The sequence below is a fragment of the Eptatretus burgeri genome, chromosome 14, assembly GCF_056783735.1.
Source record: "Eptatretus burgeri isolate ZD-2024b chromosome 14, Ebu_testis_v1, whole genome shotgun sequence".
NCBI classification, from domain to species: Eukaryota; Metazoa; Chordata; class Myxini; order Myxiniformes; family Myxinidae; genus Eptatretus; species Eptatretus burgeri.
In genome coordinates, this window is record NC_140974.1 from 71,794,316 (window position 1) to 71,822,063 (window position 27,748).

The 27,748-nt window shown below is 43.8% G+C and overlaps 1 protein-coding gene across 2 annotated transcripts in view; it reads left to right on the top strand.

Annotated features, from left to right (window-relative positions):
- Window positions 1-27,748, top strand: part of COG3 (component of oligomeric golgi complex 3) — a 59,152-nt gene that overhangs the window by 4,892 nt on the left and 26,512 nt on the right. Inside the window, exons 6-10 of one of the 2 annotated variants that reach the window (XM_085855503.1) lie at window positions 3,851-3,943; window positions 4,088-4,213; window positions 8,985-9,059; window positions 11,920-11,963; window positions 22,767-22,893. In XM_085855503.1, the coding sequence (XP_085711629.1) occupies window positions 3,851-3,943; window positions 4,088-4,213; window positions 8,985-9,059; window positions 11,920-11,963; window positions 22,767-22,893 (465 nt within the window). Of the gene's footprint in view, window positions 1-3,850; window positions 3,944-4,087; window positions 4,214-8,981; window positions 9,060-11,919; window positions 11,964-22,766; window positions 22,894-27,748 lie in introns of both variants that reach the window. The other variant, XM_085855502.1, reaches the window with a different exon arrangement.

Sequence of the window (27,748 nt, forward strand, 5' to 3'; positions counted from 1 at the left end):
TATCATTTTTGGCTCCGCCTCCTGGCGCGGGGTCAAAAGGTCAAACACCAAAAAAATGCAATTACGGGTACAATATAAAATATGTTTCAAAATGAAACTTCGTATATGCAATCAACATTGGGAGACGCATGAAATATGTAACGATTTTTTGGGGATTCGATACCCGGTTCACGCCCCCAGGTGGTGCGGACATTGGGTCACAGGTGTCAAAACGGGAAGAAAACATTTTTAACTGAAAATTTTATCTTGGGTTATTCCTGTTGGAACTTTTGCCATCTTTCAGTGGGAAGTGTGGGGATTTGCAATGGAGCTCCACCAACTGCTCCCTGGTATCACTAATAATTAAGCCAGCCGTTGTCCAGTTTCAACTATATCTTGACTCCAGGTTTAACCCTAACATCTGAACAGACGGGTGCATACGGTGTTGCCATATTGATTTGATGTTTACGCACCGGTTGACTTTGATTGAAAGGTGATTTACAGTTGTGGACTGCTGTCTCGCTGGACATTGTTGTTTATTCCATTTACATGTTATTTACTTGCTCTTCTTAACTTGTGGAGAAAAGGCATTTTCTTTGTTTCTCTTTGCAAAAATGATACAATGTCACAATCGTAATCAATCATAATCAGGACGAGGATGAAACGGGGACGAGTTAAGAAAATAACTCGGCAAGCCGAAAGTGAATATGAAAGAATATGGCCAAAAATATTAAACTTAAGAGAGCAAGGCATTCTTTAAGTGTATAAGTGGTAAAGAACAGGTTAAGACAAGTGTGGTTCCCTTAAGGGATAGCACAGGGAGAACGGTTTGTGATGAAAGTGAGATGGCAGGCTTATGAAACAGTTATTTTACTTCAACATTTACATAAGAACAGTCACAGGAATTGCCAATAGCTGAGGGTATATATATATATATCAAGGAGGTGAGCGAGGACTTTTCGAGGAGATCCAAGTAGGAGTGGAACATGTAAAGAAACAGATCAGATAAAATAAAGTTCTGGGGCCGGATTAAATATGCACCTGAGAATATCGAGGGAGGCTCCGGAGCAGGTAATTGAGATGTGAACCGATATCTTTAATAGCTCACCGGAGTCGGAGCAGATACTCATCGGAGGGTAGCAAATGTCACACCGTTGATAACGTTAATATTAAAATGAGATAATTGTTAACAAATTTATTGAAGTTCTCTGAAACAGTTTCTAATTGGATGAGGAAAGTTCAGTGGATGTCATTTATCTTGGCTTTCAGAAGACATTTGATGTACCACAAAGGAGGCTGTTAGCACAGGTGAGAGCTTGTGGAGTGGCTGTTCAGGTACTGAACTGGCTTAGTGATAGGAAGCAAAGAGTGACTGTGAGTGGGAGGATGCCTTGCTGAGAGGATGTGAGCAGTGATCAGTACTGGGACCATTATTAGGGATCAGTACTGGGACCATTATGATTCATTGTTTACATCAATAATATGGACAGTGGGATTAAGAATCGACTTTCCAAATGTTCAGATGACACTAAGCTTGGAATTTAGACAACAGAGAAGGAGGTGATCAGATTCAGGAAAGTCTAGATACTTTAATAGATTGGGCAAAGGATTGGCAGATGCCATTTAAAATAAATAAATGTAAGGTTCTGGGAATAAATAATCGATATATAATGGAGCAAGTGTATGTGATTATGTATGTTTGTATGTATATCCACTCTTCACCCATTGGTTGGACAGCTGACCTGACGTCACCCACAATTGTAACCTGAAATACTTAACCTGGAGGACCCAAAAGACCCCAAGGACCTAAATGAACCCGAGGATCCAGAAGACCCAAAAGACTGAAAAGACCCCAAAAACCCAATGGACTCTGAAGACCCAAAAGACCTCGAATACCCAAAATAACCCAAAGACCGCTGTATATTAGGTAGTGGACAAAAAAAAATGGAAACACTAATGTAAAGTCACTTAATAGGGGGTTGGGCCATCACGTGCGGCCAGTACACCTGTATGCACCATAGCAGAGAGTCCACCAGTGTCTGAAATTTTGCAGGAGGGATGCAGCATCATTCTTCCACGAGAAAGTCAATCAACTCACACCTGTTTGATAGAGGTGGAAAACGCTGTCTCAGGCGTCGTTCCAGAATATCGTATAAATGCTCGATTGGGTTCACATCTGGCGATTGAGAAGGCCAAGACATATGGATAGCATCAGTGTCAAGCTCATCAAACCATTGGGCGACCACACATGCTCTGTGGATGGGGGGGCATTGTCATCTTAGAAGACACCGCTCCCGGTGGGAAAGAAATGCTGCAACATGGGGTGAAGATGATCACTCGGTACCATTCAGAAGCGACTGGTGTTGACTTTCCTTGACTTCTAAGGGAATGACTGCACCTAACCATGCCAGAAAAATGCGCCCAACAACATCACAGAACCACCAGAACCCTTCGCTGTTGGAACCAAGCACTCAGGGTTGTAGAGTTCTTTAGTTTGGTGCCACACACGCGCTTATCCTTTTTATCAAGAACATGGTGAAGGATGACTCATCTGATCACGTTTCATTTCTCCATTGCTCGGTAGTCCGTTGCTCTTTGCACCACTGGACTCACAAATGTGCATTGCCAGGTGGGATGAGTGGTTTGTGCACTGCAACCTGACTATGGTACCCCGCTCTGTGGCATTCTCGGTGGACCGTTTCTGATGAAACTGGCTGCTCACACCCCAGGTTGAAATTTACAGTCAATTGATCTGCACGTGCTCGCCTGCTTGCACTTGAACTCGATGCACGGCTATCACGATCCTGGAGAATGTGCTTCCGCCCACTGTTGCCCTTTGCTGATGACGTCTTTCTCGCGGAGTTTTCCTTTCACCGTAGACACCGTTGCTCGTGAAACATCAGCAAGTTGGGCTGTCTTTGTAAATGAAGCTCCTGCCAAGAGCACCCCCACAATAACCCCTCTTTCAAAGTCACTGAGGTCTCCTCTTGCAGCTATGCTAGCCATAATTTTTGGCAACCAGTCCTGTGCAGCATTTTGATACATGACACGAAGCATGATGGGATGGTATTTGCTTGATTGACACGTGGGCTTACACCTGTGTGGACGCTATTGCTATCAATATAGTTTGTGTCCCTCATTTACCCAGGTGTTTGCATTTTCTTTGTCCACGACCTGTACTGTACGTGTATAAAACACCCTGGTGATGTCAGTGCCTGCCCCACTTTTTTCATCCCCACCCTTTCCACCCCTCACTGAGTGAAATTAGTCTCTTCTACTCATCTCTTTTTCTCTCTCACACACTCTCTCTCTCATGTGACCTTTAAATTATATCAAGCGTAACGGTGGGTTCACATATAACGCGGGTAGAGACAGATCCATCGACGTATTTTCGTCCATTTCTGTTTTCGAGTTTTACTCACCTGCCTGCTCCACCTTCTCTCGTCTTGTCATTTGAGAAAATAGGTGTACAAAAATTGAGATGGTAAAGTGTGCGTGTGCGTGTGAGTGAGTGACCCAGAACACCGCGGAAGTGACGGAACTTTCGCAAAGCTCAGTATGTGTCTGTCTGTCTGTCCATCTGTCCATGCAATCTACTCAGTGTCTTGTATCATGTATTTTATTTTATTTTTGCTTTGGCTAAAATTCTAAATTGGCCCCAATCCTAAAATAATTTTGCATTCCCCACGCCGCAATATTATTGCGTACACGTGCCGAATGTGAAAGAAATCTGTCCAGTCATTTTTGGGTAGAGAATGCAAACCGACGCACGAACTGAAGCCCAGTTGGGGTTAAAAAATAGCATTCGATTGTTTTGTATGTGTGAGTACAATCTTCTTCTCTTATGTTTTGCAAACTGTGTGTACTGCAGAGGTTTAACTCACCAACTCTATCTGTCACCAATGAAGGCTTCATCCCCATGCTTGCCAAGTTAGACGACTGTATCTCCTACATCACTGCACACGTAAGCTTTACAAACGAGTCATCTTGATTAATTTGACAAATGTCGCTCTGATTTCAAACAAAGATTGTGTTTTTACATTTGTGACGTGCTTGATTGCATTCCCTGTTTTGCTCTCACCTTATGACCCTTTAATTTGTTTTCCAGCCTGAGTTCCATGACTTCCCGGTATACGTGCACCGTGTGGAAGTCTGTGTTACTCGTGTGACGCAACTGCTAAAGACCCACATTACTCGACAACTGCTCAGCCTCAGTGCTTCTCTCAGCAGCCAGGTACAGCTTCCTTTAGTACACACTTTTTACCAACGACAGCAAAAAATGGACCTTCCGGTGTTTGGCAGAATATCACGTGATATTTGTTTACATTGCCATTGGATATCTAGAGGCTAGACAGCACTGGCAATCGAGCTACTGTGGTTGCCATCGTTGTTGTTACGGAGTAATGAGCAATGTGGTGATTGGCCTCTATTACCTTGTCAAAAGTGTTCAAACCGTTGATTCTGTTGTCACCGATCCTGGTTTTGTTTCAAGCTGTGTTGAAGATGTGAACTTCCCGACTCTGTAAGTTTCTTTCTCTTGATTGGATAAATCGTGTGCACTTCTTTTTGATCGTTGAATCACTGTCACACGCAAGAGTGTCCATTACTATAATTGTATGTCCTCTACGTGTTGTATGTCTGCTTTTCTGTTGTATGTTCAGGTGATGCAGTGGGTCACACAATTTTATGTCCTGTCCATTGTTCTTCTATGTAACATCCATCTTCCCACTTCCCTCCGCCAAATACATCCCTCTTGCTTCCCTTGATCGTGTGAATGAAATCAATAATAATAATAATAATAATAATAATAAGAATAATAATAATAATAAAGGTGAGAGAACAATCTCTATAGGGTAAGGAAATTTAACTCGGCAGCTCTTTCAACCCAAACCCCACCTCACCCCTCTTCACCCACTTTAACACAAGCTCTGCATGGGACAGGAATTTAGACATACAGCACCACATGTCGATCATGAACGTCTGATACCATACAAAGAACAATGAAATCTGTGTCCACAAAGGACAGTACTGCTGTGTCCCATCACTGAACTGGAAGGGCACTCGGTAGAGCGCATACCTCCACCACGTAATGCCTGATCCACGAGAACATATCGGGCCCAATACCTTTTTGAAATCTGCTACACAGTACCACATCATTTTTGGCTCTATCTCTCAATGGTGAAGAATCGCTGAAAAAAATTCTAGAAGTCGGATCCGGATCCGGATCTTCACCAAAATATAATCGGTTCGTCCTTGTCACACACCGAACCTGTCCACAAAATTTTATGCGGATCCGTCCACAACTATTTGAGATGTCCTATATGCAGACAGACAGACAAACAAACAAACAAACAGTCAGAGAGGGGTGAAAACAAAACCACCTTCACCTTCGGTGGTGGAGGTAACAACAAGCAGGCACAACTTATCCGATCAGTCGAATGAAGCTTTTAAAAGGAGCAGCGGAGCTACCATCTTCCACTCAGGCTTACACCACCGGAACTGGGAACAGCGGCAATGGAATCGAAGGTTTAAGCATTTGAAGAGAAGGAAATGTAGTTCTATTTATTTATTTTATTTTATTTTAATTGTCTAAGGCTCATGGAGGAGCTGCAAGATAAATCACCAATATACGAGACAACGCCAGACTTGACTTGAGGCACACACCATAATTGAGCCATTGGGAAGTGATGTCACTGCCCAGAGCGGTCTGAGTACCAGCAACGCCATCTTAATGATGTCGCTTTTCTCTCCACACTCAGCGGGGCAATTAAGGAAGAATTTCATCCTCCCCGTGGATGCCATCTTTTTGGCTTTTTCTGTATTCTATCCTTTTAATGTTAAGAGTCAAGCAAGGAAGCGGCAAATACCTGACTTGGTGTTTGGTTCGACTCGGCGAGGATCGGAATTGAATCGCCGACCTCCCGAACTCAGAGCAGAAGCTTTTGATGTTACGCCACCAAGTCGAGAACAATCACTTGTTTGTTCGACGACGATGACCACTCCTGCCTGATTGCCAAGGCCGACTGGATATTCAACTATCAACATAAACAAATGTGTTTTCATGTTGTGACATAACTGCACAAGATCTTGTTGCAATCAATGTGATGTCTTGAGTCATTCCTTTATTGTTCTTGGCCCCACTGCTGCCAGAAATATTCCCCATTTAATCCACAGCTCTCTTCCAGTTGCACTGATCTTCACAGAAAATTAAGAGATGTTTGAGGCTTACAAAATCCCCCTCTTAGTAAATTGCTTCTAAATTTTAGATTCTGTATTTTTTTGACCATAATGATACCAAATAGATGGATGTCTTGTACCTTATGTTGCCTGTAGTTGGGAAAACGTAGCTCATGCTATTACTTATCTCTTTCTCTTTCTCTTTCTCTCCCTACCCCTCCCATCTCTTCCCCTACTCCAAAGTGAGTGGGATTCAAAAGTCATCTTATCATTACAAAAACAACTCGAGCAAAGTCGATTGTACCTTTTCAACTCCCCACGCTTCCCATGAAAAGCAAAGTTGAAAGATGGTAACAAAGTTCTGCCGGGAATGACACGATGTCAAATTTTGAGTTAAAAAAAAAAAAATTCCCCCATTTTGACACCTGTGACCCGAAGTCCCCACCACCTTGGGGCATGAACTGGGGGTCAAATCCCAAAAATAGTTACATATTTCATGTGTCTTCCAATGTTTATTGCAGATATAAAGTTTCATTTAAAAACGTGCCGTAATTGTATTTTTTGGAATTTGGCCTTTTGACCCCACCCCAGGACCCTAGGGGTTGAGGTCAAAATGATACTGCTCTCGCACCTTCTGGCCAGGTGTTGATCATAACTACCGAGTTTGATGAATTTCTGCACAGTCATTTAGGAGGAGATAGTGAGACAGATGGACAGATAGAGCTGTTTACAATATCTTGATGGACGGACAGACAGAGCCGATTAGAATCTCTTCATGGACAGACAGACAGAGCCGATTACAATGTCTTAATGGACGGACAGACAGAGCCGATTGGAATGTCTTAACGGACGGACAGACAGAGACGATTACAATGTCTTAATGGACGAACAGACAAAGCCGATTCAAATATCTTAATGGACGGACAGACAGAGCCGATTAGAATATCTTAATGGACGGACAGACAGAGCCGATTGGAATATCTTAATGGACGGACAGACATAGCCGATTACAATGTCTTCATGGACAGACAGACAGAGCCGATTACAATGTCTTAATGGATGGACAGACAGCCGATTACAATGTCTTAATGGACGGACAGACAGAGCCGATTACAATGTCTTAATGGACGGACAGACAGAGCCGATTACAATGCCTTAATGGACGGACAGACAGAGCCGATTACAATGTCTTAATGGACGGACAGACAGAGCCGATTACAATGTCTTAATGGATGGACAGACAGAGCCGATTACAATGTCTTAATGGACGGACAGACAGAGCCGATTACAATGTCTTAATGGACAGACAGACAGAGCCGATTACATTGTCTTAATGGACAGACAGAGCCGATTACAATGTCTTAACGGACGGACAGACAAAGCCGATTCAAATATCTAAATGGACGGACAGACAGAGCGATTGAATATCTTGACGGATGGACATACAGAACCGATTATAATATCTTAACGGACGGACAAACAGAGCCGATTACAATGTCTTGATGGATGGACAGACAGAGCCGATTACAATGTCTTGATGGATGGACAGACACAGCCGATTACAATGTCTTCATGGACAGACAGACAGAGCCGATTACAATGTCTTAATGGATGGACAGACAGCCGATTACAATGTCTTAATGGACGGACAGACAGAGCCGATTACAATGTCTTCATGGACGGACAGACAGAGCCGATTACAATGTCTTAATGGACGGACAGACAGAGCCGATTACAATGTCTTAATGGACGGACAGACAGAGCCGATTACAATGTCTTAATGGACGGACAGATAGAGCCGATTACAATGTCTTAATGGACGGACAGACAGAGCCGATTACAATGTCTTAATGGACAGACAGACAGAGCCGATTACAATGTCTTAACGGACGGACAGACAAAGCCGATTCAAATATCTTAATGGACGGACAGACAGAGCGATTGAATATCTTGACGGATGGACATACAGAACCGATTATAATATCTTAACGGACGGACAAACAGAGCCGATTTGAATATCTCAATGGACGGACAGACAGAGCCGATTGGAATATCTTAACGGACGGACAGACAGAGCCGATTACAATGTCTTGATGGATGGACAGACAGAGCAGATTACAATGTCTTAACGGATGGACAGACACAGCCGATTGGAATATCTTAACGGACGGACAGACAGAGCTGATTACAATATTCCAATATCGTTTTTCAAAGCAAGCATGGGGATAAACATTCTAAGTTGTTTGAGATGCAAGTTTCATCCAGGATGGATTTTGGTCATCATTTGTTTTGCAGAGGACCGAGAAATTTTATCATTCGTCTTTGGTTTGCGATATTATATCTGAAACTGACATCGTTCATGGAATCGGACAACAATTTATCCTTGACCAACAAATCGGACACGCACACACACACACACACACACACACACACACACACACACACACACACACACACACACACACACACACACACACACACACACACACACACACACACACACACACACTGACACGTACCACTGCAACCCAGTTGTGCTGTGAAAGTTAGAGATGAGACCCAAATGGATGGTGTTGGCAATGCGGCGAAAAAAACAAAACATATTTTGAATTTGAAAAAATTGCTTTGTTTGAATAACTTTGTGATGAATAGGTGGTGGGGTGGGTGGGGGTGGGGGGGGGGAGTGGTTGGGGTTGACCTCTCGCTCTTCTCATATTTTGATGCTTGAAAATTTTATGATTTAAAATTTGAACTGGAGATTCAAGGATGATAAATAAATGAAAATTTCGAGTGCGTTTGCTATTTTTCTTTCTTAATTCCTGTAGCAGAGCGGTGTTCCTGGAAATGATAACGCCTTCACCATGTTCTACGTCCGGTTTCGTACGACTGCCCCGAAAGTCCAGGTGAGGTCTGGATGTGAATTTTGTTGTTCCGATTCAGTCCATGCTCATTTATTTTGTGATGTCAAAACCAACTTTTTATTGACTTAAGGTGTAGCTGGGGGTCATCTCCAAAGTAGCTTGCTGATCAAACGGAGACTTTTTTGAGGAGATGCATAAAGTCAAGCAACATCAGGTTTTTTTTGGGGGGGGGGAGGGGGACAGCTATACATTCGTGGAGATCACTTTGCACTAATGTGCATCTTGCTGTTCTTAAACAAACTATAAAACCTGTAATTTCAGCTCGGTCATTCACAAGATTTCAACTGGATCCATCGTCTATAATGTCGAGAAGCCTGGGGTACTTTTGGAGAGTTTCGGCTTTCTTCCTCAACTGCTGATGTTGTTAATGGTACCGGTTTCGCTTATCATCCTCAGAACCTTGTACACAGCTCCTGCTGAAACGTGAAGTCAAGCCGTAATCTGCCACATTGAGTAGCCTTCAGGCGCTAACACTTTGATTTCTATATGCTTGTCATGTGATATTTCCTTCAAAGGAGCCATAACATTCACGACACATTTACACACAACAAGAAAGCAATCACTGCCTTTCCATCCATCTATTGGGACCATACTGTGCAGAGCGCTGGTGCTGCCGAGGCAGTCTCCTTGACTATTGGGCACAATCCTGGACGGGTCGACACTCCGACACAGGATACCAGCAAGCTGACACTCATTTTGCCGACCTCGGAAGGACGACAGGCAGAGTCAACCCCACCTGATATGAATTCAACAGCTGAGTGGGATTTGAACTCGGGCTCTCGGATGCCAAGCCCACCACTCTAGCCATTAAGCAAACACCAGGCATACTGCCTATCCTTTTTAGAGTTATTTTGCAGGCATGATACTTTCTGATTATTTTAGGCCTGTAATTCGGGAGCAAAAACTCGGTTCGGATCCGGCTCGGTAATTTTGGTATCGTATTTGCCGGGTCTCGGATCGGCTCGGAACTCGGATCAAGCATATGTAAACTGATCGCATGGGGGACGCACGGCCTCAATCCGAGCTGCGTTTACAGGTACAGCTGGCCGCAGCACTGTTCACGTGATAATACAACAATGTCTTGCACAGGAAATTTTAGCAATCTATTAGTGACTGGACAGTGCAAAGTTTATTTCCATTCCTTTCATCCTATAATGAGTTGTAAATTAAAATGTCATACCGTGTATATTTCCATAAAGAAGGTTGCTGGACTTGCTGATTTGCATGACGCAAGTCCGATAAGTGTTTTTGTACCTTTCTTTATTGTCACCTGGCTATCAATCTCCTCTGCAAACTCTGCCTACACTTAGTATGCGTGCTTTGTTCAGATATACTGCAAGCCGAGTTGAGACTCAAGAAGTCGATGAGAGAGAGACAGAGACAGGAATGAAATTATGATGTAATATAAATGTTGACATTTAGGCGAATTGTTCTGCCCAGCCCCAAGCCCTGTTGCAAATCAGATTTGCTCTTGACCATGTGCCGGTGGTCGTAAACGAAATAATCACGTGATCATGAATCGACAGTTCACCCGGATTTAAGCTGCATCTTCAGAGTTGTTACAACAAGCCGGTGGTCAGTATTGAGGAACTGAGCACTCCGTTAGACCCTGCAGTTCTGGATCATCCTCCAGCGACCATCAACGAGCACATGGTCAATCTCCTTTTCCCCACCGCCAGCATTGGAATACCAAGTCCAGCGATGAGCTTGTGGGCGCTGAAACCATGAACCGGCCACCCCAATTCCATAACTTCTTGGAAATACAAGGAACTTAGTGCTATTCTCGTTCACAGTTCCAGACCCATGGGGAACAACACACGTCTCATAACCATCTCTATCAGTTCCAATCGATGCATTGAAATCCCCCAAGACTGGAAGAGTATCTTGGCTGCGGCACTGATCAACCACAGATTCGAGCGTGGCACAGAATGGGTCCTTCATGTTGAGATCACTCGCCTCAGTCGGAGCATAGACAGAGACCGGGGAAATGACACCCAAGGAGTGATGAATCATTTGTCTCATAATACGCTCGATGACCAGTGTTACTTCAATTATCATTGGAGTCGGCTTAATGGATGCAGCTCCAGCAACTCCTTGGGCATGGTAACCATCAGAGCGACCAGACCAATAGAAGGTGTAACCACCCACCATTATCTCACCACTATCCCGTCTCCAACCTCAGAGAGTGCTGCAATACCGATGTCCAAGCGCTTGAGCTCAAATAATAACAGAGACAGGTGATCATCCTCTCTTAGGGATAGGACATTCCAAGCACCCACCCGAAGGACGACAGGATTCTGTATTCGATTCAGTTTGACCCAGGTATTCGATTAAGCCTCAGGTTAACCCAAGGAGACTGCCATCTGGTGGACCGTGAAACAGGTTAGTACAGGTTTACACGGTACCTGTAGCTTTTCACAGATCTAATCTGGCCTGCCTGACCAGACGGGGGTGGTTGACCTCCAAAATATGTGTTTGCTTTCTTCTCCAAAACTACATGCGCAATTCCGATGAAACTTGACCACCACCTTCATCTCCCACAAAAATTTGTTCATGACATGAAAAAAAAATCAGGGGCCAAGGTGATCCACGGTGGGGTTGCTGCCTGAAATATTTATTTGCTTTCTTTTCCATAACTTCACATACAATTTCAATTAAACTTGACCACAGCCTTCGTCACCCATGATGTACCAAAGTTTGTTCTTTGGGAGAGGGGGTGGGTGGGGGGAGGAGGAGGTACGTACAGTATGTATGTGTTTTTTGTCCACTTCATGTATGTGCGGTCTGTGCTGTTCGAAGTACTTGAGCAGATGATCTAAAAGATATTGTTCTTGTTTCCCAGAACCTCATCGAGCAGATTGAGCAGCGAACAGACAAAGGGAGTGAGTAAGTTTCTGCTGACAAAATATCTCCACCATTTGTTTCTTATTTGTTTGCTTTTATCTGTAAATTTGGTTTTACTTGTTTATTTTGATGACTTTGATTGGGCACGTGTTTATAATCGGATCTGCACATGAGGTACGTCAAATGATTTTGGATGTCAAATTAAATGATCTTTCTCCTTGACTCTTTGAACCCATTTTGACCCCTTTTAGACATTTTAAGACCCCTTAAACTCTTTTTTTTACCTCGACACACTTTAGACCTTCAGAGCCATTCGACGTTCTTTGGTACTCTTTAAACCTTATAGATCCTTTAGACCTGTAACTACTGTTGGAACATACGCTTTAGACCCTTTGGACCTTTTCAGATCACCTAAGACTGCTCAGACCCCTTGAGCCTTCAGATCCCTTTCGATCCCTTTCGATTCCCCCCCCCCCCCCAAGACCTTACGAGTCTCTCTAGACTCCTGAAGATCTTTACACACCAACGTTTTTGTCCCTATCTTTTGTCGACAATTTGACCTAATTCATTGATCCGATGTCTTGCATGGAAATATATTCGTCACATTTTCCTGGCAAACAGCAGAGTTATTGATAATTACAATAAATCACTACTCTCAGGGTGAATGCAAAATGGATTACCATTCTGAGAGGATTATCGAGACCTTTATTACCCTCGCCGGAGGAGAGGGTATTGCATTTGGGTCCATTTGTTACTTGCGAAAATTGAAGATTTTTCAAGTATATTGGTTGGTTGCGTGTTATTCTGTTTGTTTGTCTGATTTTTATTTTATTTTAATGTTTATCGCCGACAAGTCACAATTTTTAAACCGATCTTCACAAAACTTCACCACATTAGAGTTTGTCATAAGCCAGAAGCCTCTTGTTGAGGTCAAAAGGTCAACATAGGCCAAAGGTCAACAAATCTGTCAAATTTCTGAAATCCTCAATTTTCATTCAATAGACTTCAAATTTGAACAGGATTTCATAACAGCTCACTGAATTCAACCAGCCAATTATTTTTGAGGTCACCATTGATGTGGATTTTTTTTAACCCACCTTGTTGTGATCGTTGTCCTCCTGAAGGATTCTAACTGGTCGATTGTGGAATCCTATTTGACTTCAGACAGAGTTTTACGTTTGTCCGATTTGATTATAAAATCCTACAAAAAAACCCTATCCACACTGATAAAACTGATGTCCACACAAGTCCTTCCTTGTGAAACAATTTATTTCCTAATTATACACCATACACCATACACTTGTTCGTCAGGTCAGGTTCGATCTGTGACCTGCTACAGGTACCATGTAAACCTGTACTAACCTGTTCCATGGTCGGGTTGTCGGCGACTAAACCGTCTCCCCCACCAGGTTTTCTGGTGAGGAGGGTGTTTGGATATGGACACCCAGCAGGATTAAAAACAAAACCTGTCAAAGGGCGGAGGAGCTCCTTGTGAGCCAACGGCCATCCATATCTAGTGCCCAACTGTGTCTGGGGACGTCCTCCTGCAGTTGGGTTACTTCTTATTAGGAGGTTGGTGGCAGGATTTGCACTCCAGCCACCGTAAAACGCTTCATTCCGCAAAACGCAAAAACGCAAAAAAATCTGAAAACCCACTCCGTGGGAGTACCTCCTGTGCAGCTTCCCTTCGCAGGGCAGCTCACCGGATGATGGGATTGGGGCAAAGCCTTCTTCGGGACCCCCAATCTTTGATAGGAGGGAAACCACGGGGTAACATCCCTGGGTCAGATTGCGGGAGAGTGTGTCGGAGTGGTGCTGAGGTGTCGTCCACCAGACGGCGGTCTCCTTGGGTTAACCTGAGGCGGTCCCTTCGGGTGGGTGCCTGGAATGTCCTATCCCTAAGAGAGGATGATCACCTGTCTCTGTTATCATCTGAGCTCAAGCGTTTAGACATCGGGATTGCAGCTCTCTCTGAGGTTCGGAGACCGGATTGCGGCGAGATAATGGTGGGTGGTTACACCTACTATTGGTCTGGTCGCTCTGATGGTTACCATACCCAAGGAGTTGCTGTAGCTGTGTCCAATAAGCTGACCCCAATGATAATTGAGGTAACACCGGTCAACGAGCGTATTATGAGATTAAGGATTCGTCACTCCTTAGGTGTCATTTCCCTGGTCTCTATTTATGCTCCGACTGAGGCGAGTGATGTTACTGTGAAGGACACATTCTACGCCACACTCGAGTCTGTGGTTGATCAGTGCCCCAGACGAGATACACTTCTAGTCTTGGGGGATTTCAATGCATCGACTGGAACTGATAGGGATGGTTATGAGGTGTGTGTTGGTCCCCATGGGTCAGGAACTATGAACCAGAATAGCACTAAGTTCCTTGACTTTGCAAGAAGTCATGGACTTAGGGTGGCTGGTTCATGGTTTCAGCGCCCGCAAGCTCATCGCTGGACTTGGTATTCCAACGCTGGCGGTGTGGCAAAGGAGATTGACCATGTCCTCATTGACGGTCGCTGGAGGATGATCCAGAACTGCAGAGTCTACTGGAGTGCTCAGTTCCTCAATACTGACCACAGGCTTGTTGTAGCAACTCTAAAGCTGCACCTTAAATCCTGGAGAATGGTACCATCCCAGCCTAGGCTGGATGTTGCCAAGCTCAGGGATGAGAGAGTAGCTGAGGAGTTTGCGAACAGGCTGAGTGGACACTTGGGGGGTCTGGGTGCTTTGGGGGGTCCTGAAGAGTTGTGGAACACCTTCAAGACCACCGTCCTTGATGTTGCCGGTGGATGCCTTGGAGTTCACCGCAGGGCAAAGAAGAATTTTGTCTCTCAAGGGACACTGGATACCATTGACCAGAGTCGCAGGGCCAGGCTGAATGGCAGAGCTGAGCTGTTCAGGGAGCTGAGGCGTAAAACTGTACGTGCACTGAGGGTGGACAAGGAGGCCTATGTGCGAGGAATCTGTGAGGGGGTAGAGCATCACCTGTGGACAGGTGATTCTCGTCCCGCTTACAGGGGAATTCGCGCATTACGTTCATCCAAGCCCATCCCTCGGAGCACTGCAGTTCGAGCAGAGAGTGGTAGGCTCTTGACAGAGGAGTCTGAAGTGAAGGCCCGCTGGGCCGGTTACTTCGAGCGGTTGTACCAGGCTGATCCCCCAGCTGTCGAGTTGGACGTCAAGGGTGTTACAATCCCTGTTGCTGACCCTCGAATCAACTGTGGTCCACCATCGCTTGTGGAAACACGGGCTGCGGTGAACCAGTTGAAACGGGGCAAAGCTCCAGGGATCTGTGGCATCCATGCCGAACTTCTCAAGGCTGGTGGAAATGCTGCACTCGCGTCGTTGCATGCAGTTTTGTGCTCTGCCTGGAACACAGGCATCATCCCAACTGACTGGAAGAGGGGCCTTGTTGTCCCTCTCTGGAAAGGGAAGGGTGATCGCCAAGACTGCAACAACTACCGAGGGGTGACGCTGCTCTCAGTGCCGGGCAAGGTCTTTGCTCGGATAATTCTTGATAGGGTTCGCCACCATCTGCTTGAGCACCAGCGTCCAGAGCAGTCAGGCTTTACACCAAAGAGGTCAACGATTGACCGTATCCTTGCACTTCGTGTCCTCACCGAACGCAGACGAGAGTTTCGGCAGGGGCTGCTTGCAGCCTATGTTGATCTCTGTAAAGCGTTCGATTCAGTGAATCGGGATGTCCTCTGGAGGATTCTTGGTCTTCGTGGGGTGCCACCGAAACTGATCGATCTGATGTCTGAACTCTACTCTGGTACTGAGAGTGCTGTGAAGTGTGGTGGTACCGCCTCTGACTTATTTCCAGTTGTTACTGGAGTTCGTCAGGGATGTGTACTTGCCCCCACACTTTTCAGCACTTGTATGGACTGGATTTTTGGGAGGATGTCGGAGAGATCAAGTTGCGGTGCATCGTTTGGCAATGTCAAGATCTCGGACCTTGATTTTGCAGATGATGCAGTCATCTTTGCGGAGACTTTAGAGATCCTCTTGGGGGCCCTCGAGGTGCTGAATGAGGAGTCGGAGCCGTTGGGATTACGGATTTCTTGGGTCAAAACAAAGATCCAGGCTTTCGGTGACATCTTGGATGCTGCTGTCCTGTCTGTGTCTGTTTGTGGTGAGGATGTTGAGGTCGTGGATAGATTCACTTACCTTGGCAGTGATATTCATGTCTCCGCAGGTTGTGAGCCGGAGGTCAATATACGTCTGGGTCGGGCCTGGGGAGTCATGGATTCACTGGATCATGGGGTGTGGCGCTGCCGGTACCTGTGCGGGAGGACGAAAGTCCGAGTCTTCAGGTCCTTGGTACTTCCAGTCTTGCTCTATGGGTGCGAGACTTGGACTTTGACCAAGGATCTGAGACGGAGACTTAATTCCTTTGGTACCAGGTCTCTTCGGAGAATCCTTGGCTATCGCTGGTCGGATTTTGTGTCCAACGAGCGGTTGCTGAGAGAGACTCGGATGAGATTTGTTACCTGCATAGTCCGTGAGCGTCAGCTGCGGCTGTATGGACATGTGGCTCGTTTTCCTGACGCTGATCCTGCTCACCAGATTCTCTCAGCGAGGGAGTCTCATGAGTGGAGGAGGCCAGTGGGCCGACCACGTGCCTCATGGTTACAGCAGGTTGACCATCATCTCAAGGAGATGGGGATGGGCCTGGCATCTGCCTGGGGGATGGCCAGACGGAGGCCCCTGGAGTACCGGCGGAAAGTGGACGCAGCGACGCGCTGTTCTGGCACATGCTCCCATACCTGACCTGACCTGACTTCTCACCCTTGTACAATGAACTTAAGAATCCCCATTGATTGCAATATTATTTGGTTCTATTTCATTTATTCTTACTTTAGTTAACAGTTAGACCAACCCGATTCAATTCACTTCTACATTACATCAGAGAGTTTTATTCTAACTTGGTACTTGGTCAGTTCCAAGGAGTACGAGCCACTGAGAAACTATACTTCCTCACGTGCTTGTACTAAGAAAATGTGCCTTTCAAAACATTTTATACTTCCATGAGAGAGAGGTTGGGGGATATTCACCCAGACTGTAGACGTGTCCTTTAGACGAAAAGCCACTTCGTACATTTTCTAAGCAAAGGTTCATTTATCAGCTCGGTCACTCTACTCCAGAACAACACATTTCTTATCATTTAGGGCAAAAGTCTTTTGGCCAGAAATGACAGCCAATTCAATTTGAAGCATAGAAGTTACATTTCTGAAACTCCATTTGTTACAATTTAAAATACATTAATATAAATTTTTCCCCCACACTCCTCCGTTTTTTTTTTTAAGGAAAATTTGAATAATTTTTCTTACACATGATTACCATGTCCCATTCCTGAAGGAGAAAAGATTTCCATTATTCAAGTTCAATCAACAATGGCAGCGAGTGCTCATATCAGAAAATGAGTGAGTTTCCATTTAATTTATGGCCTGTTCATCAGCATGTGTTACACATTGGAAACATGCTACCTGAAATCAGAAGATAAACAGGTCAGGGTGTGGATAGAGCAGCACCCAACGGGAAACACAATCGAAGCACTCCTTGAGTTGAGGAGAAGGTAGATGTGGGCAAGTACAAGTTTGGGCCGGACACTGGGTTGAAGGAGCGTAGTGTGGAATTCCAGGCCTGTCGTACATTGAAGCGACCACAGCAAGTTCACGATGTATTTGCAGAGCGGCAATCGAGAGTGTGGCTGAGAACATTCCTCCATGCAGGCACCACACAACGCCGACGTTAAGACTTTGCTCAACCTTCTCAGTGGGTTTTTTCTTTCTTTTCCCACATTGCTCCATCTTATCTCCTCAGGAAGGGGAGGGATAATCATGTGTTGAATGCTCAATCACCCAAATCTGGCTTCTCCCATCGTCCAATCTTTGTGTGGAATTTCATTCCAAACTTCATTTAGATGAAATCGTAAATTGCTTCAAAGACTGCTTTCAACACTCCGAAACAAACAAAGCATCAATTAAACACCAATCAATAAACGTCATGGGCGCATGTAGTTCTACAAGACTAACAAAGATTCTTATGGAAGCATTTAACTTGCATTATATGTCATATCAATATTTTAATCCCTTTCCTTGTTATTTCCCAAAACAACATGCTAAAATATACAGAAATCCCAGTTGTACATATACTCAAAACATCCATCTCATTTGCTATTTCCATCGACATTTTAAATCTCTGACATTTCTCCATCTATCCACTTCTCTCTCACCAAAACAGCAAACATGCTGCCATTTTTCCAATTCACATACACAAACCATCTATCACTTCCTCCGACCTTCTCAATTACGAATCCATTTTCCTTTATCAAAACAAATAAATCATTTTAAACATTTGTTCAAAAATTGTCAAATCACTTGTCAAATCTGTTATCAGGCGAATATCATTTATATTGCAGCTCAAACACTGTCTACACATGCAGCTACACCCTCCACAATCTTTATCCCAGTCTTGGAAAAGCATCTTAAACTTCAGACAAATAAACATCCAAACTCTCTTAAACAACTTTTTGGTCAAAACAATAAAATATTTCCTTTTAAAATCCATAAATGAAAAATTAAATCTTCAGCATCTATCAAATGAAATCATGAATTTACCTTGACTGAATCGATCAAAGGGTTACACTAGGTTGTTTGCCATTGCCTTCCCAGCACAAGTTCAGGTAACCTCAACATTCGCAGACGAATAAAACAATATTTCAACGTCCATCCGAGGGAATCATCTATTATCTGTGAATTGCCCCACGTGCTAAACATCATCAAATCATTAAAATCATTCCAAATCACGTTTCTACATTTAAATCACATACAGTATATCCACATTCACAATTGTTATTTCACAATTTATTCAAAATCCCGATGGTTGTAAAATAAAACTTCGACACTTTTTCCTAAATGGACTTCACTTTAAACAGATTCAGTCGAGAGGGTGCGCCACAAACACCAAGGAACGAGGAACAGGAAGTTCTCTCCACATCCAGTGGGAAGAAAAAGGAAAAAAAACTCTGACAGGCAAAACCCACAGTTTAGCATTACTCTGTCATGGCTTCAACACATACACTAGACAGCATTGCATCTCATAGACTCACGTGTGATCATGTGACCCAATACCAATCACATTTCTATCTCATCCTCTTGAATCTGCATATGAATCAAATTTCACACCTAAAGCAAAGGCTCGGACAAAGACTCAGTGTAAAGATAGGCCACCCCCCACAGATCGAGTGGAGGGGGTCTCACACAGTGTAGTTTGCAACCTTCGCGTGGAAATACAACGCCAAGAATGTATAACATGCCATTTCAAACAGACCCACAGCTCAACTCAGCACGAGTTAATATATCGTCAAAATCCCAACAGAACACGTTTCATTGCAGTGAATATTGGAATCGCACAAGTTTCATTTTTTTTTTTTACTCTCAGGAACACATGCATCTCAATGCAAATCACCCACCATGCTCCCAGCTGGTTAATCATCTCCTGCACTCTACAAAACGTTTCGTGCAAATCATTGCATTTACAAATCTGTAAAACCTCCACACAATATAATATAACAACCTCACTGCCAACAAACTTCCAGTGAGTTCAATGAACAAAAAGTAACTCTTAAAACTCTTACAAACAGGTAACTTATAATATTTATCTATTTTAACCCTATCTCGGCGTCTCAGCCGTGTCCTCGGCCTCTCTCTCACAGCCGGTCCGTATCAATGCAAACATGTGGCATGTCGCTTCATCATGCCTATTTAATTACGCATCTGGCTCCTTAACGAGCCTCTTCTTGTCATCTGCCTCCTCTTCTTCTCCAGCACTTTTCTAAAACAACTACAGTACTTATTGTTTACTTTAAAACGGACTCCCTCCGCCAGATCCTCTTCTTTCTCTCAATAAAATTATCTGACAATGAACTTTTCTTTGTTCGAAATGCATTACCTGCTGAGAGCGCTCTCCCTTACCTTCGCTCAAGCACTTGTCGTTCCTCCAGGCACTGCCTCCGGCAGATGAAGCACCTCCGGTCACGAGCACCGCACCAACGTCGGTTCGAATCTGAGTCACGGCGCCAACTGATGTGGATTTTTTTAATCCACCTTGTTGTGATCGTTGTCCTCCTGAAGGATTCTAACTGGTCGATTGTGGAATCCTATTTGACTTCAGACAGAGTTTTACGTTTGTCCGATTTGATTATAAAATCCTACAAAAAACCCTATCGACACTGATAAAACTGATGTCCACACAAGTCCTTCCTTGTGAAACAATTTATTTCCTAATTATACACCATACACTTCTCACCCTTGTACAATGAACTTAAGAATCCCCATTGATTGCAATATTATTTGGTTCTATTTCATTTATGCTTACTTTAGTTAACAGTTAGACCAACCCGATTCAATTCACTTCTACATTACATCAGAGAGTTTTATTCTAACTTGGTACTTGGTCAGTTCCAAGGAGTACGAGCCACTGAGAAACTATACTTCCTCACGTGCTCGTACTAAGAAAATGTGCCTTTCAAAACATTTTATACTTCCATGAGAGAGAGGTTGGGGAATATTCACCCAGACTGTAGATGTGTCCTTTAGACAAAAGCCACTTCGTACATTTTCTAAGCAAAGGTTCATTTATCAGCTCGGTCACTCTACTCCAGAACAACACATTTCTTATCATTTAGGGCAAAAGTCTTTTGGCCAGAAATGACAGCCAATTCAATTTGCAGCATAGAAGTTACATTTCTGAAACTCCATTTGTTACAATTTAAAATACATTAATATAAATTTTTCCCCCACACCATAGGCAAAAAGGTCAACATTGGCCAAAGGTCAACAACTTCGATGAGATTTCTAAAATCCTCAATTTTCATCCGATCGACTTGAAATTTGAAGAGAATTTGTATATCAAGTCACTGAATTCAACTAGCCAATTATTTTTGACGTCAATATCGACCAAAAGGTCAACGTAGACCGGATTTATAAAATTGTTAATTTTTATCCGATTGACTTGAAATTTGAAGAGGAGTTATATTTCTTTGAAGAGGAGAAGAGGAGAAGAGGTCACTGAATTCAACCACCAATTATTTTTGAGGTCAAATTTGTTTTATGGATTTTGCAAGTATCGTGCCATGCACATCTTGTTTGTTTGATTGTTTGTCTGTCTGTCTGCACAGAACTTTCATGTTTTTCTCCGCAACCTCTTATCTGATTGAGACTAAATTTTCACCATCAGAGCGACTACTCATGTGGAATGTTTTATTGATAATTATGATGTCATGGGTCATAGGTCATGTGGCGTGGCAACCATGTTAGAAAAACGTAAAAACTTTGAACCCCGACCTCTGAAAGCGCACCAAAAAAAAAATTGAAACTCCTCATGGGGAATAAGTGTGATTATTATTATTATTATTATTATTATTATTTTAATGATGTCATAGGTGCCTTCGTTAAGACGTCATAATTGCATGTGTAGAACGCCACATCTGATCAGTATGAACATTTTTAGGGTCATCTCGAGATAAAATGGTCCACAAAAATTTTTTTATGATGTCATCAGTCACGTGATTAAGCAGCCATTTTTTTTTTTTAAACCTTCAAAAATCTTCTTCTCTGAAGTGGCTGAACAGATCGAGGCAAAACTTTACATGTATAAACTGCCTGTCCATGAGCTTCACAGATATGGTATCATCGGTCACATGGTTTGGCAGCCATATTGGATTTACCCCAAAAACTTATTTAAAAATCTTCTCCATAATGGCTGGACAGATCGAGGGGAAAATTCACACAAATGTTCCCCAAGCCTTGGGGATACCAGGGTTTTCACGAATAATTGATGTCACTTGGTCCTGCAGTCATATTGGATTCAGCGAAAATCTTTAAAAATTACTTATTTTGAACCGCTTAATCGACGTGAAACTTCACAATTATGAGGTAGTAGTGATGAGGAATATATGTTTTAAATTTCAACTTGATTGGGCACATGGTGTGGCAGCCAGAATTATTTAATTTTTTTGAAACTGGGTTCTTTTTGATTTTTTGGGGTTTTTTTTGAATAAGTCTCACTTGGCTGTGCCTGGATGGGTTTGAGGGTAGAAGAGTCGTAGCTGAAATGTGAATCCTATCCAGGTTCCTCCGAATGACTCCATCTTTTCTTTTTGCTTGTTTTGGGTTCCTTATGATGGCTCCAATGCAGGACTGTACCTATTTGGTCTTCAATATAATTTTAATTGAATATATTTTAATCCCATTCTAAATTCAATAGAATAAAAATGAACGTCATGGGTCAGGGTCAGGTGTCCGATCAAAGTGGGGTTGCATCAAAGCGGGACATCTTGGTATCCGGTCATCACTGCCAGCAGTTGTATAGTGGCAGTTCTAATTATATCTATTATTAATTATGTAACACATGAGTACACAAGCACTACACAAAATACACCACACAAAACTACACAAACACCACACAAAACAAGTCCTGGTGAGGGTCTGCAATCTCTGATTGCTCTTTTTCTTGTTCTGTTTGTCAAGATGAAAATGGAATTTTAGTTTCCTCTGAAAGCAGGGTAAATTGAATCGGTGGGAAGGTAACGGTCAGTTTTTTTTAACAACTGAACATACCTTTGTCATTCGGCACCCTGTACCGAATTTTTTGACAAGATTTTTGACAAGACAAGTGATTTTTTTGACAAGAGCCTTAATGAGATATCATTTGACTTTTTGTAAAAGCTATCGTATTCAAAATGTTCTCAGCCACTCTTGTCTGGGGTCCTGGGAAGGATGTGTGTGCTGAGCAGAAATCTGAATTTCATGCTTTTACCATTTATTGTGCGCAGATATCTTGCTTGTTTGGCTGAAATCCATACTTGCTACCTGGATCAGCGGCAACATCTTCTGGAACCCAGTGTCACATCTACCATCGCAGAACTCGCAAATGTCAATCGCCGTGACCACTGTGCCCTGGTAACCGCACCACGACCTTTTAAAAAAACATCTGCCCGTGCATTGTTTGTCGTACAAAGCTAAAGAGTGCAGAAGTCGATCTGGTTATTCCATTGGTATTTTTCCCTGATGCAAGTCATCTCCCCCCCCCCCAATACCCTCCGCCTCCCTCCCAACCAGGCGGCTGCAAGTAGATAGTCTAATAAATCTAAGCTCCACCTAGTTTGCAGAGGGAGAGGATTTCACGAATGTTTTGGCTCAGAGTATATTATAAAGAGGAAAGCTGAGTGAAAAGGGGGGAGAAGGGCAGAAGAAAAGCCAGTCATCAGTTGTTTTGCATGTACATCATGGTGCTGGAGTGCATCGTGTTTCGCTTATGCATTGGCTTTCAACAAAACACGTTATATTTAATCAGTCGGTGGTGTAATGATTAGAGCATCCACTCAAAGTCCTGGAGGTTGGTGGTTCAAACCCAAGCTGATTCATATGAAAGACTTAAAAAATGGTCAGAAAGATATATATATATATATATATATATATATTACATTTTCACATTTATATATCTATTTTTATATTTATATTTATATATCTCTATATACATACAGTACATATATTTATGCACTGTATATACATATATTTTTATATTTAAATATCTATATGTTGAGATCCGGTGAAGTCCACACTGATTGAGATCAAGTTCTGTCCACACCGATCTGAGGTGGAGAAGAGTTTATTAGACACCAAAAACATATGCGCATCTGGAGAAAGAGACTAGGAACACAGTAGTCCATCTCGCCCAGCTCTCTCCAAGCTCAGTTTTAGCTCTACCTTATATACAATTTTACCTTGACCCTTGCGTGACCACCTGTCAGCAAGATTGATCTTGTTTATAGTCATTAATTCCTTTCAAGCTCATATTGTTGATCAGCACAAGATCAGCTCTGTTCCTTTCATGCAAGGTCACCTCCTCCATGTTTTTGTGCCTTCGTGGACTGGGAAGCCCAGTTGTGTTATTCCACAAGCTGTCAATAACAAGCCCAGCTGTGTTATTTCAAAGCAATCTTTTTGGCTGGCAAAGCAATCTCTTTGACAGTGCAGAGGTAAACAACAAGATTTATCCCTTTTCTTCTTTCCAAAGTGCAAGGATGTTAACAATTCTCTGATGACTGGAGGGGAACACAAACAGTGTCTCCACATATGTATATATGTTGTTACGGCTGTGGAAATTCGCAATACACTATAAAGGGTCCTTCGATCAGTTATGACAAGAAGTAATTGTGTAGTTAGATTTCCCCACCGTTGTTTAGAGGGAATTTCCGTATTCACAGGGCTGCGATCCTTTGAGATAGCCGTTTTTCTTTTCTCTATCATTATTTTGGACCAATCATCCCCCAACAACCAAATCGCCACCACCAACAATGCCCCTAAACAACTACAACACAACAACCACCGTAACCACAACGCCAACCATCGCCACCAACTACAACCACGAACCAACTACGCTCAAACCCTCATCACAACAACCACCACCATCTTCGCCACTCTCCGCATTTACGAATGCCGTCCTCCACGGACCACGCGGCCACGGTTTCCGCGGTAAAAACCGTCCAAGAACACACGCAGGATTGCCAGAATAAAAGCTCTTGCGGAGCCTGCACGCACTTTTCCCGCCTGTTTCTCCCACCTAAATTCTCCGTGCTCGGTGTGGTGGAAGTGTGATCCGAGCTGGGGGTCAAAGGTGAGAAAGGGTGGGGGCCTCTTTTTGGGGGAATAATTCCCTGGCCCTGAGCCAAAGCTGACTCCCCCGGCCCCCGCACGGGTCGGGGTGGAGGGAGAGTGAGAGGGCACGACCTCCTTCGAGAGGCTTCTCCAAGAAGCTCGAAGGGAGGTGGGGCCGAAAATGTGGCGGAGCAAAGGGCGGAGCCCCGCGCTACAAAAGGCGGACAGCACGGACCTTGAGTAGTCTTCCTGTCTCCTTGTCTTCGAGAGTTCCTGTGTTCTTCTGGTTTTTTGAGCTTCTGGGCTGGTCATCATCTTCTTCTTGGCGCTGGTTGTCTTTTCGGTGGAAGGGGTCTTGTGTTGTCGGTGGAAGAGGTCCTGCGCTCGCGGCTTGGCGAGTGGCCTGTCAACGGAGGCACGGATGGGAGATGCTGCAGCGCCGGTTGTGTGGTGGACCTGCGCGTCCGGACGAGGAGTGCCGGAGAGGGTTCGCCGGCCGCGAGAGAGGTCGGGGCCAGGCGCGACCACGCTGACGGTCGTGGGAGAGGGACTCACCGGCCACAAAAAGGGAAGTCCTTTCTCTTCCACTTATTTCTTTGGGTTTTTGTATGCATGCTGTGGCGCCATGTCCAACAAGTTAGAACTGCCGAAGTGACTGTGCATGTATGTACATTGCTTTCGTCGGTAGTAATTCTTTCTTTGCATTTCTATTTGTGTGCTGTACATACGTGCATAATTGTTATTCATTGCTTTGCCTGCATACGTGTGGTTTCAATAAATGTACTTGTCGAACTGTTCCCCGTTTCGTTGCGTCTTTTCCTTTGTTTGAAAGTTCCATCTTGCATCACGGAAGGAATTGGTAGAAGGGTGTAAGCACCCGGTAAATAATCACGTCCGTCGGGGCCGGCGATAACACCGCTCGGTTATCACTGAAGCACGGAACGGACCGCTTAAGCGGTTCGTGTCCTCGGCCGGCCAGTGGCGAGGTACGATCGCCCGGTTAACTACCCGCACAGGTACTTAGGTAGGTCGAGTTTGGCGAACAACCATATCCTGTGCGGGTGGCCGATTGGCACGATTGTGGTGTGGTCGAAAGACCCACCCGTGACTAGCTCCTGGCGGTAGTTCCACGCAGGGTCACGACTGAATTGTCCGTTCCGGTGGGCGACGTGGTCGTGATTTGAGTGACGTGGCCGATCGCACGCCGGCCGGACCGAAATGCGTAACAATATATGTATACATATATATATATATATATATATATATATATATATATATATATATATATATATATATATGTATTTATGCACTCTTTCTACATATATATTTATATAAACAGTATACATATGTATTTATGCACTGTATATACATATATTTATATTTTTATCTTTAAATATCTATATATATTTATTTATCTATATTTACATATTTATATATACACTTTTCATATACGTATATGTGTGTATATGTATATATGTATATATATATATATATATATATGTATATATATATATATATATATATATATATATATATATATATATATATATATATATATATATATATATATATGTTCATCTTTTGGCTGCTCCCGTTAGGGGTCGCCACAGCGGATCATCCGTTATGATCCGCATCATGATTTCGCATCGGTTTTACGCCGGATGCCCTTCCTGACGCAACCCTGGTCGCCTCTCACGTCACAGGGTTTAAGAGATATATATATATATATATATATATATACACATTTTTTTTTTTAAATATATATAAACATATATATTTATATATTTATGCACTGTATATACATATATATTTATATTTTTATATTTATATATCTATATATGTATTTATGTGTGTGTGTGTGTGTGTGTGTGTGTGTGTGTGTGTGTGTGTGTGTGTGTGTGTGTGTGTGTGTGTGTGTGTGTGTGTGTGTGTGTGTGTGTGTGTGTGTGTGTGTGTGTGTGTGTGTGTGTGTGTGTATATGTATATATATATATAGTTGCAGTTCTGCAAACCGCATCCCTCCAACACCAATGGCAGCCAACATACAGTGGTCCCCGGACAGTTATTTTATTAATATACGTTCAGATAGTCCTTTCCTTCTTGTCTCATGGCACAAAGGGGACATTGCGTTGTGTGAATCTCATAGCTTGGTTTGATTAAATCTCTGATGTCATTCCTCTTCTTTTTCTCTATTCCTGAGGTAAATCCAAGCAAGGGGTCCTCGTGAGGCTGGCAGGCACTCCGCTCGGACACCCATCTGTAAAAAAAAAACGCAGCCTCGCGAGGCCAGCGGGCATTGCCCTCGGACACCCACCTGTAAAACCTGTGGAAAACCAAAACCAAACAATCACGCTGCACGGGACACGTGCAGCCCAGCGGTAATTTCCACCCAAGGGCAGCAGTAGAAGCCCACAACAAATGCCAGCACTGCACGGAGCACATACAGCGCAACGACAACCCCCCACCCACTGTTCAGGCGACTAGAAGACTAACCAACACGAGCGCGTCACTGCAGGAATACCATGCCGAGACCAGGATAACCAACCCAACGGCACGTTGCAGGAATGCCGTGCCGAGGAAATAGAAGGAACAACCAACCAAATGCTACCAAATTACAGTATGCACGTGGCGCACTCTTTTCAACCCATTTCTGCGTCTAATAATTCTAAATATCTACCTTTTCAATCCAAATCTCCATTTAATTATTCTATCTATCCTCTTCTTCAATCCGAATCTCCGTCTAATGATTATATCCAATCTTTTCCCTCAATTCCGCACACAGAGCAGGACACGAATGACATATCGGGGCTGGTGCTGAGCACAGCACCACTTTTGATGTATAACCGCATGCTCTATGGCGGCGGACCCACGTGCAGTACTGGGGTCATTTATTATCGCACACGGAGCGGGACGCGAGTGGCACACATCTTGTTCGGGTCTGTGCATGTGTTACCATAGCATCTTGCTGTCGGTCTTCACTGACCATCGCAGCCATGGGTTTCTCCCACGGACAGCGAATAGCCTCTTGCCTCTCTGCCCAGTGGGGCTGCGGCCAGGCAGAGGCACGCTGTGCAGCTCGGGCCGCATGGCTTACAGACTGGCAGCACATTGACCGGCGCTGACCGTTGGTCGCCATGGACGGCCCTGGAGTTCGGTG